The 13,473-nt window shown below is 35.0% G+C and overlaps 1 protein-coding gene across 1 annotated transcript in view; it reads right to left on the bottom strand.

Moving 5' to 3' along the window:
- EYS (eyes shut homolog) overlaps window positions 1-13,473 on the bottom strand; it is a gene marked incomplete at both ends in the record, with an annotated part of 727,941 nt that overhangs the window by 498,126 nt on the left and 216,342 nt on the right. Inside the window, 2 exons of the mRNA XM_083857640.1 lie at window positions 61-182; window positions 2,526-2,723. Coding sequence (XP_083713766.1) covers window positions 61-182; window positions 2,526-2,723 — 320 coding nt within the window. The remainder of the gene's footprint in view (window positions 1-60; window positions 183-2,525; window positions 2,724-13,473) is intronic.

Here is a 13,473-nt window from a genome sequence, read left to right as displayed (position 1 = left end):
TTTAGATTTTGGAGCAAAAACTTAAAAATCACTTTAATTAAGAAAAAAAATGCTACTAACCAGATGTAGATCAACACACGTAGAATTGTGTTCACAAGCGTTGACTATGCAGTCATCGATGTCTTGGTCACATTTCAATCCTGCATATCCTGGGTTGCACAAACAATAGAAGCCATTGACAACTGCAACATAAATAGTATTCAGTTTACAACTGAATGTAGTAAATTTACTAAGTTCCAGTTATGAATACTATCTGGAAAAGATTATGACCAACGTTACTTAAGCAGTGTGCACGTGTTAAAAAATTGAAATAAATTAAATGTGATCTCAAAATATCTTCTAAATATGAAAGCAGATTCATGGTACTGCATTTTACTTAAACAATGGAAATATTTTGATCCAAGAGCTATAAATCAATGAATTAAAAATTGATGTTATAAATAATGAGTATTTTTCCATCATAAAACAATCACAAAATACATAAGATTCTATCTTTAAAATGACATCTAAATAAGATATGGCAGTTAAAAAATGTTTAGTTTGTTGGGTTTTTTAATGTTGTTATTGTTATTGTAAGGAATGCCTCACATTATACCACTGTATTAAGGGAAAACTTACTTGAGTTGAATTTTTCTATGATGTATTCTTTAACAAGATCTTTCTGTTTCTTTTACATCATTAGTGATCTAAATAGAGAAGAATCTTTAGAGTGTTCCATCCATATATGGAGTTCATGGCAGCAGTAATTGCACTTCTTGCAGGCCTGCATTTATTCTAACCTCAAAGGGGTCCCTGGATTCTTCATTATCGCTGAGATTTACCATAGAATCTACCATCGTGTCTGTACACACAGCTGCTACTGTATTCATTAAATACTTTGAGTCCTTCAGCACAGGAGCATTATTCATATGCTAAAAGCTTCCCAGCTTTCTTAGGATTCCAGCTTTCTGCAGCCAGTGCACATAGGGTAGAGGAACTCAAATGTCCGCATGATAAAACTCAAGCCAGAGGCACCACAAAGACAAACTGTTCCCACAAATCTTGGCACTTTGTCAGCATGAAGAACTTTAATACAGCTCATCTGAATTCCAGTTCAAAAATATCTCTAAACCAATGTAGACCATGTAGAAAACATCTGTAAATGTAATAAGAAATAGTCTTTGCTAGAGAGAAGATGAAGTCACTCGCCTTGCTCCCACATGAGGAAAGACAGGCTTTTCAAGATATTTTATTGAAACAAATTTTTATTTTTATATTAACTCAGAGAGTTTTAGACAATGATGTATTCAGTAATCTGGGCTCAGATCTTTAAGATCTCATCTGAAACCAGTAAGCTGATTAGGTCTTCTGCAAATATTTCTAGAAAAATAAAAAAAGCATTATATGGAAGTTCTTGAATCATCATTCCTTTTTTGAAAAACGATGTATGGAAACAGGAGAGAGATGACAAATGCTACTCAGTGCCTAAAGTGTGGATCCTATGAGGAAAAGTTGAGTCAACCAGGCTTGCTTTGTATTAGACCTTCAGGGAAGTGTTCTTAGTGAGAGGGCTATTTAACATTAACTTCAAGGATAGTTGCACAAACAACAGAACTGAAATCCCTTAGTAGTGCTGGAAGGTACTATGAGGCAATGGCCAAAACTTACAGCTCAGGAGATTTGGATGGGATTGTAAAAGTGTGAGCATTGCCAGAGTAATTGATTGGTGGAATACGCTGTCCCAAAGAGTCTGTGAAATTTCTGTCCATCTTTGAAGGCTTCCAAAACTCAGCTAAAAAAAATCCCTGACTGACCTGTTCTAGCACGGTTAATAGTCTAGCTTCATGCAGGACTGACTACATGACCTTCAGATGTTTTTCAGCTTTCCAGTCAGCATTTTAAGATCCTCTGAAAATTACTACTTCTACTTTTCCTTATTTTCTTTAACAATATATAAAGTGTCTGATAGATAGTAAGAGCCCTATAAAACTTTCAAGTAAGTACTCCATACCTAGATTGCTACTAAACTTGGCCTGCCAATCCAGACAGAATATATTAGGGTATTCAAGTTGCTTCTAAAACCTTTAAGTACATCTTGCAAGGAGAGTCAGTTACACAGTTACATACAGAAGGTAAACAGGTACACACTTTTACATTAGTTTTAAATTCAACAGTATTTTTTGATTTATTAGAATTGTGACATATAATGCCTAACTGCTCCATGAGCTTTTTTTCAGCACCTGAATATTCTCTCATGAAACACAGAATGTAAGATGTTTTTGGTTAATTTAGGTATCAAAGGAGACAGCACAAATCTCATTAAAATTTCTCATTAGCTACAGTTCTGACCCCCTGAACACAAAAACCCCAGTGCCGGGACTTGAGGCATTTTGGCAAAAATAATCCTTCTGGTACAGGCTGTGAAGCTTCAGACAAGCTGAATTTCAGTAAATTATCCACTGTTCTCCCCAGAGCAGCTCAGCAGCTACAGACGCTTCAAGAGAAAGACTACTCCACATTAAAGTGAGTAACCAGACTGAACTCACTGTCATAGCAGTATCCGTGGAGGCAAGGGTTAGAGCTGCACTCATTGACATTGATCTCACAGCGTGGACCTGCAAAGCCCTTCACACACTGGCAGTGGAATCCAAGGGGAAAAACGTCCAAATTCATTTCTTCTATGCACACAGCTCCATTCTCACAGGGATTGCTGGCCTCACAAGGCCTAAACTCACAGTTCAGACCTGAAAAAGAAAACGGAAAAGCTGTCAGTGTTAAACTAATGAATATATCCCTGCAGCTGCTGTCTATTATGAGCTTTATTTTCTTTATAATCCTGGTTAAAATCGAGTAGGAGGGTCTCAGAGGTACATATATGTATATTACCGTGCAGAAACATCTATTTTCTTGGTATAATTAAGAAAAGACAATTTATGTTTTGCCTATATTACTCTTTATATGATAAAATACATTTTAAAATATTAATAGTGATTTCACAGGTTTTGATAGGTAGGTATATCTTCCATCTTTTCTCTTTACCCTAGTGCTTCAAACAGCTCAAAAATGCAGTTTTTTAGAATGTATTTAAAAATGATTAATGAATTTTAATTGAAGCTTCTAGTTATTTTGTCTTGATAACCTGTTGTCACAACTACCATGTGAATTGTTCATACATTATTCCATAATACTGAACATGAATTAAGTATATGTAACATTGTATAATTGTTCTGCTTACCATCCATGACTGAATACAAATTATTTTACTGAAAATATGTACTTATTTAATCATGAGCGAATGCCTCCATTATTTATAAAATTGCATGCAATAGAAAATGTCACACAGTCCCATTGTACACTTTTCTTACTAACACTCTTGTACAGCAGATTATGTACATTATCTGGCCTGTCCAAGGAACTGTGTGATTGTGGATCTTGGTGTGGATCCTGGGTCACAGATGCCCTCATCTAAATCTCTAATTAACAATAATTAGATAAAAAGAGCCTTATTGTAAAATGAGCCTTAATTTGTTACAACATAAACAAAATTGTTCCATGTTTTCCAGTACTGGTAATGGAAATGAAGGTGGCAGAGACAACTGAGATCAAATGGGTTTAGGTTTGTAAATCTGCCTGCCTTTTTCTCTCAGTGCTGCTGGCAGCAAGTCTGCTCTTTCACCCTTACTTTCAGACAGCACTTAGTGACTCTCAGAACCGTAACAAAGTGTCCAAAAGCCTTTCTGAATCCCTTTGAAGCCTTTCCATGGCTCCTGAAGCTGTGTCTGTGCTATGCTTTCTGGTGGAGATTCCCAGGGTTTGCTGTTCTTCCGGCCTTCTGCACACTTGACCAGTGCCCTTGCCCCAGGTATGTTTGCTCAGCCATTCCCTTCTGCAGCAGTTTCTCCCTGTCCCAACAACCTCTCTGTATCTCAGACAGGCTGTAACTTTAACCCAGTGATGGGCAATATGACACTATAAGACAAAACAGCTGGGTAGTCATGGGGAAGATACAACCCACATAGTTACACTATAGTGGGTTGATTTTGGTAGGTTAAGATGCCCATCCAGCCGCTCTCTCATTCTTCCTCAACGGGCAGGTGAAAAAAAAAAAAAAGATTTAAAACCTTGCAGACCATGATAAAGATAGGGGCATCATGTACAAATTTCTTTCAGGAATAAAATAGAAACAACTAGATGAAAACTAATTGAATTAACTGTCAATTAAAAATGCCATAGGATGGTAAAAAACAAACACAAAGCTAAAGCCACCTTTCCCCATCCATCTTTTCATCCCAGTCTCAATCTCACTCTTTCACTTCAGACTCCTCTACCTCCTTCTCACCTATGAATAGCATGAGGGGATGGGGAAAGGGAAATGTGGTTAGTCTATAACAGCTCTTCTCTGATCCTCACACTTTTGCCCTGTCTCAGCGCAGACCCCCCACAGGCAGGACCCCTGCCAGGAGCCTTCATAGCAATGAAACAAACGCTGTTTCCAAAATGTCAACAGGATTGTAGGTGAGCTGACTGCTTACTGTAAGATGAGTCATCTAAGGGCTGAATTCTAAATGCTTTTAATAACAAGAACAACAAGCAGAAACAGAACTGAGGTTAAAAAAAATCCAACAACCCTTTGACCCCAGTAATTATGCTGACAAAAAAGGAAAAAACAACACAAGTTGTTCCCTGTCTTTATGCTTATGATCTCTTTGATGCAGGATGATCCTGATAAAGACAGCCAGCACTCTCGGTTCATGAAATTGCACAGCAAAAGAAGCCATATGGCTCATTGAGATTTTGCCCTGAAGTTTCCATATTTATATCACAACAGCTTGACATGAGTGAAAACCCTGCTGATTCCTAAAGTGGAATAACACAAATAAGCTTAACACATGGCTCACAATCCTAAATGGAACTGTCAGATGATCCAGTAATGCAGTACTTAATTTTCTTTACCTGGAGAGGCAGCTTTACTTTTGCATCTACCTTCTGTGCACTTTCTTTTCTCTTTACGCTCATTCAGAAGCCCATTTATCTATTTTTCAGCCACACCTGCTTGAGCTCCTGCACATTTGAAAGTGTGCTTTGAGGAAAGGGTCTTTTAAGATAAATCAGTGGGCTCAAGACAAATCTTTTTTCCCTTCAGTGCAATCTCTAATGGGAGCTTGCCAAACAGATTTCTAAGCAAATGCAAACCAGCTCACTGAAGTTTGGAATCATTATTGTGCTTCTTGAATTTTTCATTTCTCTTAAGATTATGAACTCTATCATCTCACTGCCATTATTGCCAGAGTTGTTTTCTACCTCTACATCCCAAATTTCCTCTTGCTTATTCACGAATATAGAATACAGATAAATATCTCTCCTAGTTTTCTCGCCCTGCAATTGCTTTAAAATTTTTTTCAACATGATAAATTATTTATGTCTTTCTAAGTTCTCTTTCTGGCAAAAGTCAGAGTGGTAATATCCCAAGGAGGACTAATATTCCTAAGTCTTTTTTCTGGTTTCCTAAAGATGACTTCATAAACTTTTCTTGACCAAGCTATCTGTAGAAGACATCCACCACAATATTTCTTTAAATGGTTGCTGTTCCATTCCACCTGATCTACTGGAGTGACGTATCAATGAAGTCTTGCCTGTGACATTAATCACAAGATGCTTATCTTCTTACCCAGAAGTGCTGGGAAAACTCAATCTGGGCCCTACAGTTTTTGCCCCTGCTGCTAGTCACCTTTGATATGCTCTGAGTCTCTCTTGGTACTCTATTTGGTGCTGTCATGGACAAGCAGCAAAAGTAAGAAAGCTCTGGTAATCAGCCAAACTCTGGTCATCTCTTTCCTACTTTGAGATCTCTGACATGCAAATAAACCTCCTCAGATATCAGGTCTGCTCACCTGGTACCACTCTGCCTCAGAGAAGTGTTTTATCTGTTGTCAACCATTGCTTTATTTTAGTAGTAGTGATGAAGATGTATGTGTCAGACTCAGACAGCTTACTTCCCCTTCCAGCTAAAACCTCTCATCCAAGTAATCAGAAGGAATCCTGTTCCAGCCTTTGCAGTTGTAGAGTCTCTTTCTCCTCATGCCTGAGTGCATCCTCTAGCTACCTTGATCTTCTCCTCCCATCCTGCTGCTATGGATAACAGGCATTCTCCCTTCAGGTAGCCAAAAAAACCTACTTCATCTTTCCTTTTGTTATCACTGATCCTGTGTAGCCTACACTTATTCGCCAGGTCATTCTCCTGGCAGCAAGGAAACTAAACCAGGATGCATGGCAAGGAGCTCACCTTCCTCCCATGGTGTTCTGCAAACAGGAGTATGAATCTTGCTCAAGGTAGCTCCCCAGAAGGGTATGAATTACAGTTAAATCTGTGTAGGTTTGAAATTATACCAAAACTATTTCCTGACAAAAAATAGATTTTTCCCCTTTTTAAGGAATTAGGGAAAACAAAATACTTATTTCATTCTAACTATAGTAAAGTGAAGTAGCACCAAAAAAAACAAAAAACAAAAAACAAAAAACAAAAACCAAAAAAAAACCAAACAAAAAAAACCACCAAAAACCAAAAAAAACCAACCCACAACCAAACAACAAACCCAAACCTGAAATTTATGAAGAATAATAAATTAAAATATGGCCATAATAAAGTAGTTTATCAAATGAGGCTAAACCATATGGAATGATGCTAGTTGCAAATAATGTTATAATTTCTTTTAGTGCCTTATTTCAAACAATACAGAACACTCTTTAGTTAGATAGTCAATGTCTTTTTCCTCCCACCAGCTTTCACGTGTATCATTGCATGAAAAGTCTTTTCTTCTGCTACTGTCAGAAATGGCAAAGGTTTCACTCGAATTCTAACTGGAAGATGGGTAAAACAAAAAGATAATAAAATAATAAGATTCTGTCCATTCCACTCAGTCCTTTTCCCTGAATCAATTAATTTTTAACTATCAGTGTTGAGAATTAATAACTAAAAAGACTATTCCCTTACTCAGAGAATCCCAGCTGTTGATATTATCTTAATACATTTATGCTAAGTAATTATTATTACTGCTAATCAATGCAAGAAGCAAGAAAATAAAATAAAATTGGATGAGTTAATGTAAACTTTTTTTTAAAAAATGCATATTCACAGATTAAGGTTGGATAGGAGTAGGTTGGATAGTAATAGGCAGTAATGGTTGCACACTTGCTAAACAAGTTCACTAGCTGCTGTTGCTCTCATATCAGCATTTTTTTACGAAGCTGTAAAAACCATTTATGATTAAGGATAAATCAAACAACAAACAGGTTATAGGTTGAATTTTTTCAGATATAAAAATAGCTCAATCAGAAAACAGTTTTTACATTTTCAATATTTTCTCTCTCTTCCAAATATTTATTAAAGACTTTCTGTGTTTTGATGTAGCTGATTTCAATACATCTATTTTGTGCAAAACATGAAACTTCTCACTTGATCTGAAAAGGTTCTGAAACAGTAGGTCTGTAACTGTTGAAAGGAAAGGAATGCTGTGCCAGGAAAACTGTTTATAAATTGTCTTCTCTCACTGATATCAAAATTTTAAAATTTGGAGTAAAAAGGTCATGTTCACTTAACAGTTAAATGACAAAAAGAGAAAGTCCAACAGATTAAAACCATCACAGAAATTAATTAATTAATTAATTAATTCAGCTCATCTTTACAATTGTGCTTATTTCCTTTAGCCAGGTTTAACCTTTTTGCTACTTTAATTCTTGGCTACATTTTATTGATTGCAATAATAGATTGTTTTTAATGGGCAACTAAAGGTCTCTCTGTTAGAATAAACCTGAACAAACCTCAGATGTATATGCACAAATGATTGAATTAAACAGTGAGATGAAGGACAATTTCCTTTACAGTTGCACAATGTATTGCATTAACTATTATACATCTTTATCTACATATAAGCATATACTAATAACATATAGTATGCTTCTCTATTAGCATACCACATATCAAAAAATTAATAATTTATTTGGAAAATGCTCTTTTTTTGTTGTTGTTTAGGAGTGAGAAGCATATTGCATATTTAGAAACTTCATTCTGCTGATATTAATGAGTTTCCTTTTCTACTGTATTTGCTTATAATACTTCTACAGTAGAATTTCTAAATATCATAAATGAAGACTGAAAATAGATTTTTTTTTTGCTGAAAAAGAGTGTCCTTTTAAAACTTACTAAAAGTCAAAAGCCTAATTAATTAAAATGACATAGAAAATTAATTTCCAGATATAAATATCTATTTCTTTATGTGAAGTCATTGATATTTGTTTGTTCTATTTGCTTAGCATAAAAGTGCACATTTATGTTTGGATGTGTAGTACTGAAGTCTTCTATAATCAGAAGTGACATCTCTTCACCGTTGTTATTCTTTAGGAAAATAACCTAATAAATAAAACATTTACTACTAACATTTTAAGGAATGAAGTCTGACAACAGTTTTTAAATTCAGCATTTTGCTGTAAAAGTATGGCCTGGAAAATGCACCTCGGTTCAGACTGATGGTACAATTATGACAATATAGTGAAAATAAAATATCTACCAGAAAAACAAATGTGTCATTTGGATGGCAATTTCCTAAATTATAACAAGTTGTCTCGTAATGATGTTAAATACACATTCATGAGGACAAGAAACTTCCAAGAACTAGCAAGCAGGTAGCATCACCAGCACTGTGATTTTTGTGATCATAACATCACTGCAACAGCATTGTTTCAGTCTTTTTAAACTTATCTTTTAACAACAGAGCTGAAAGACATTTCTAACATTAAAATGAATCACTACTCTTTTGAAAGATAAATTAGGTAAACTGAACTCTTAACAATAAAAAAAACCAAAAAACCCCATATTTAGTTATGGTAGAAAACCCAGCATACAAAGACAATATAAAGCTGTGTAAAGACATGCCTCCCCACCCCCCAATCCATATTCAATTTCCTGTTTTTCCCAAGATTATTCTTTTGGAATTAGTGGATACAACAATTTTAATTCAAATGTTCTTTGAGCGCTTCAGAGAAATATGTGGTTTTGTTTTCATCACCTTTAACAGCTCAGTAGCTCTTGCTCCCAAAGGCTTTCATAGACTTACCATAAAATCCCAGGAACACTAATGAGCAAGAAGTTAGATACCTAAAATCTGAGTTCCTTGCAACTATAAATATTAAATGTCTTAATGCTAAAGATAAAATTGTCTCTATTAAAAGTTCAAAACTTAGAGAAGCTTAGATGTGCCTCTAAGCTTGCTATTATTTTAAAAACTGCCTGCTTATCTCGATCTTCTATGGGACACAAGAAAAGAATTGAGATGATTGAAGACTAGTAAAAGTAAATGAAAGACCAGAAGTACCCTGGAAGTGTGTAGAAAAGAGAAAAATAGCTGAAGCATGCATGTTTTCATATTACTTGAAATTAGGCTGAGTATTATAATAGTTTAAAACATAACAAGTGTTTTCTTGCACTTCGAATTTATAGCAAATCCATTATTTTCTTTGGAATCCAAATTCTACTTTCCATTAAGGGTATTGCTTTGAAATTCTGTGTATAAACAGTGAAAAAACATTTTCTCTGAAATCCATAGTAATTGAAAATCTTATCCTTCCTTTAAAGGAAGGATAGTTGAAAAACAATACTTAGCACTTTTCAAGTAAAAATACATTTCCTTAACTATATATTATAATGTAGATCATGCAACACTACTGACATAGACTATGATAAAGACCCACATCACAAACTTTAAAATGAGGATCACACAGAGATGTATGTATGTATGTACTATTTCTCCATACCTGTATAAATTTCTGCAAAAATAGAAAAAAGCAGAAGTTGAATATATTATTTAGGTGTAATTTTTTCTTCAAAATATACAAGTTTATAATGAATAAACAATGAATCTGTATCACATCTGTAAATTTCACGTTTCGCATAAAAACTTCCTTCCTTTTTTCATCAGAAACAAAACAAAACAAAACAAAGCAAAACAAAACAAAACAAACAACAAAAAATCCCAAAACAACACAAAACAAAAATCCACTTAGGAAAACAATTAACAGAAATTTATTTTGTACTGAAAAATATGGGAATGCTTTTCTCTTCATTCTTTGTTTTATATGCATCAACATTCAGCTGAAATTAATAGAATGTGTGGAAGACTTACAGAAAACTTATATCAAATTTAGGTTTTCCTTATGGCCTAGACTTGTGGGTGTCAGTTTGAGTTGCAATAATGGCTACCTTTAGTTCTCAAACTCCTGTGTGTTCCAAGATCACACTCTTATTTTCTTAAAATTTGAGTGATTAGACAGATATTATTTATAGCATTTGATACCAAGATTATAATTTTGTTACTTTTATTTTTTGTATTGGCAAATGACCCTGTGCCATAAATATGCTCACTATGTAGAACAATAAAGCTAAAACAATTTCAACAGTAATAAAAAAACTCCTCTGAAATTTGGTAAACTTTTCTTTGAGCAGCACAGCAGCAATGCCTTCATAATTAGTAGGGCAGCCCTGGAAAAGGTAACCATATTTTAAGGCTTTAAAAATGGCGGATTGCACATACTTTCTGGAAAACTAAGGGACAGATTTCCATTTGCAATTAATAGAACTTGTATCATCTCCATAACTTACATCTACTTCCTGAACAGAGGATCTTGTACACCATTCTCACAGAATGACTTATGAAATTCAAACCCTTTATCAGCTGTAGGTGACTAGATTTACACACAAAGTATTCCCAAATTACTCATGGCTGTAAAGGCTTAGAGAATTTTTCTTGTGGATCAAGATGTGTCCCAAGGTGCAAACTAAAAGCAGAGTTGAAACTGCAGCACTTACCTCACTGAATTTGTATGGACAGAATTAAGTAAACACAGCTTTTAGAGATGCCTTTGTATTCTCAGCACTGTTCTGAAAGGCCACAGCTCTCCTACAGACCTTGGCATATCTTCCAGACCTTTGTGGATATCTAACATACCCCAAAGCACCTAAACAGACACTAGACATGGCTAGGAAAATGACTTTCTCTCTGAATTGCTTCATTTTGGACACAGAGGTAGCTGAGTTTATTAATCTAGATGGCAGCTTTTAGGAACAATTCAAAACCCAATAGAAATATCATAAAAAACATTCCAAAGTCCTGGGGTGACTTCATACATGAGCCAACAGCAAGTCCAATTCATACTGATTTCCATTTAGGCATTACATATCCTTTATTGTTCAGAGGCAATGCATGTTTTCTAGGTAATATAACCCATAACATGGCCACTCTGCTTTTCTTCCCTCAAAAAGCTCCTATGTGATACAGAGGGCCCTTCATATCTCTATGCATCAATTTCATTTTCCCCCTAAATAAAATTTTATTTGGCTTTTCAATGTCAAGAGAGAGGCACAACAGGATAAAACCTGATGTTGAACAGAATATAGTGGTTTATAGTCTAACACAGAGAAATGCTAGAAAGAGCCAGAGGTCTTGTAAACCTGTCTGTTTGCATGGATGGGGCTTGGCACAGGAAAGAATGAGGTTTGGCCTATGAGCAGCAGAAAAGTAATTGCTCCATTATCTCTACTCTAGCTTTTTGCCTCCATGAGCACTTACATTTCTTACTTATAATCTGTTTTGTAATTAGCTGTTCCCATAATAGAGTGTCCTGCGATGAAAACTCCATTATTACTCTTGTTTTTTGATAGACTTAAGCATTTTCTTTTCTGCTGAGTTGCCTTTCTTACTAGTTTACTTTCTTTTGCAACATGTTTGATGGTCAATTACCATTTTTTGCTTTGATCTTAATTGGAACACATTTGGAGACATGTGTCATTAAGGCTGCAAGAAATAAGTAGACATTTTCTCAGAGCTGAATTTCAATTTTCCTCTACAATTGCATATATTTGATTTAAAAGGTCATACCTATTAGCAACATCTAGACAAAATACATACAGTGCATTTTTTTGAAATGAGTCATGTAAATAATTTGGACCAAATGATAAAAAACTTTGCCCCATTTATTAAAAACAAGTTACTAAACAACTGATTTTTTTTTATTTTTTAGTTGTTTTTTTTTTTTTTTTTTAAGAAAAAAATCATGCCAACTCTCATAGGATTATCACATATCCAATATACAGTCTCTGATTGAAACTAGAATTTTAATGCTTTCTTCCTCCCTGGGCTTTCTTTGGGACCGAGATTACTAGCTCAGTCCATGTGTCACAGAAATGTTAGTTAGTTTCACCTTTGCCCTAAATACAAGTGTAGAAAATGGAGAAATTTTGCAGTCTTGGTATGGGAGTGCAAGATCTGTTCTTAGTTATCAATAATACCAAAGAAGAAAAAAGCAGCCTTTTAAGTCTTACTTTATCTTCTGTAAAAACGAGCTGGTCTAGACACTGTAGTGAGATCATTCACCTTTTGCATGCTAAGAATGCTGAAAAGCAGCTTGCCTGATACAGGGACAAACTCACTCAGCTACATTCTCAGCAAGGACTGCTGTCTAACAGTTGTGAATAACTTCATTGATGTGGCTTAAAATACGTTCGCATTTTAAAGCTGTGAACAGTAAAGTCCAAAAATTTCTATGAACTTGACTGTTAATATTTGAATATGCCTCAATGTTCTTACAAAACACTAAAACCACCAATAAAACCAGCATGGATATAAGTATAGAAAAAGCTAATTTTATAATTGCAGTGCTTTTGAATATGTTTGAATTTTTAATGGGACAACTCAGTATTTTCTGCTAGAGCCATGAGAACTTCCATTCTACCTTCTGTAAAGTTGTTAGGACCCCTAAATGAGATACAGTCTCACCATATGTTTCTCACTCCTCCTGCTCGCTGCCCAAAGACTTAATATCTATTCTGTAATAACTGTGATTCTGTTATAGAAAGGCTTCAATTTTAGAATAAATATCACAATAGAAAAATTACTAAAATAACTTCCCAGCTAGGACACTCTAATGGATCAAACTCTTAATAATATTAAGAATATTAAAATATTTTATTTGTCTTGTATCCAAATCAAGTTTATCTTCCTTCTCCCAGTTCCAGCTGCTTTGTAAGCAGGGAATGCAACAGCTTCTCTCTTCTCTGTTTCTGAAGAATGTCCACTGACACAAAATGTCGGAGATACATGACTGTCACTCTTGTACCTCAGTTAAGATAGAAAACAGGTGGAAATGGGCACATTTCTAAAATGCAGATTTGCAGGTACTCATATATACTCATATATTGCAAGCAGAAGCAACTGTACCAGACATATTAAGGTTAAGTCCTGTTGGTAAAGAATGTCGTCACACAGCAGTATATACGAGTGGCAGCACGGCCATTGCAGCTGTAAAGCATGAGGTGTGATAATTGCTTATACTATCCAGGTTAGTGGCAGAACACTGCTGAAAGCCAACAGAAACAGACAACTGGATTTTTATAAGTGGATTGTCATGTTTGATTAATTAGAACATGTTCACAAACACATACAGAAC

The sequence above is a fragment of the Zosterops lateralis genome (genome assembly GCF_965231275.1).
Source record: "Zosterops lateralis genome assembly, chromosome: 3".
NCBI classification, from domain to species: Eukaryota; Metazoa; Chordata; class Aves; order Passeriformes; family Zosteropidae; genus Zosterops; species Zosterops lateralis.
This window is presented reverse-complemented; position numbering and strand designations above follow the sequence as displayed.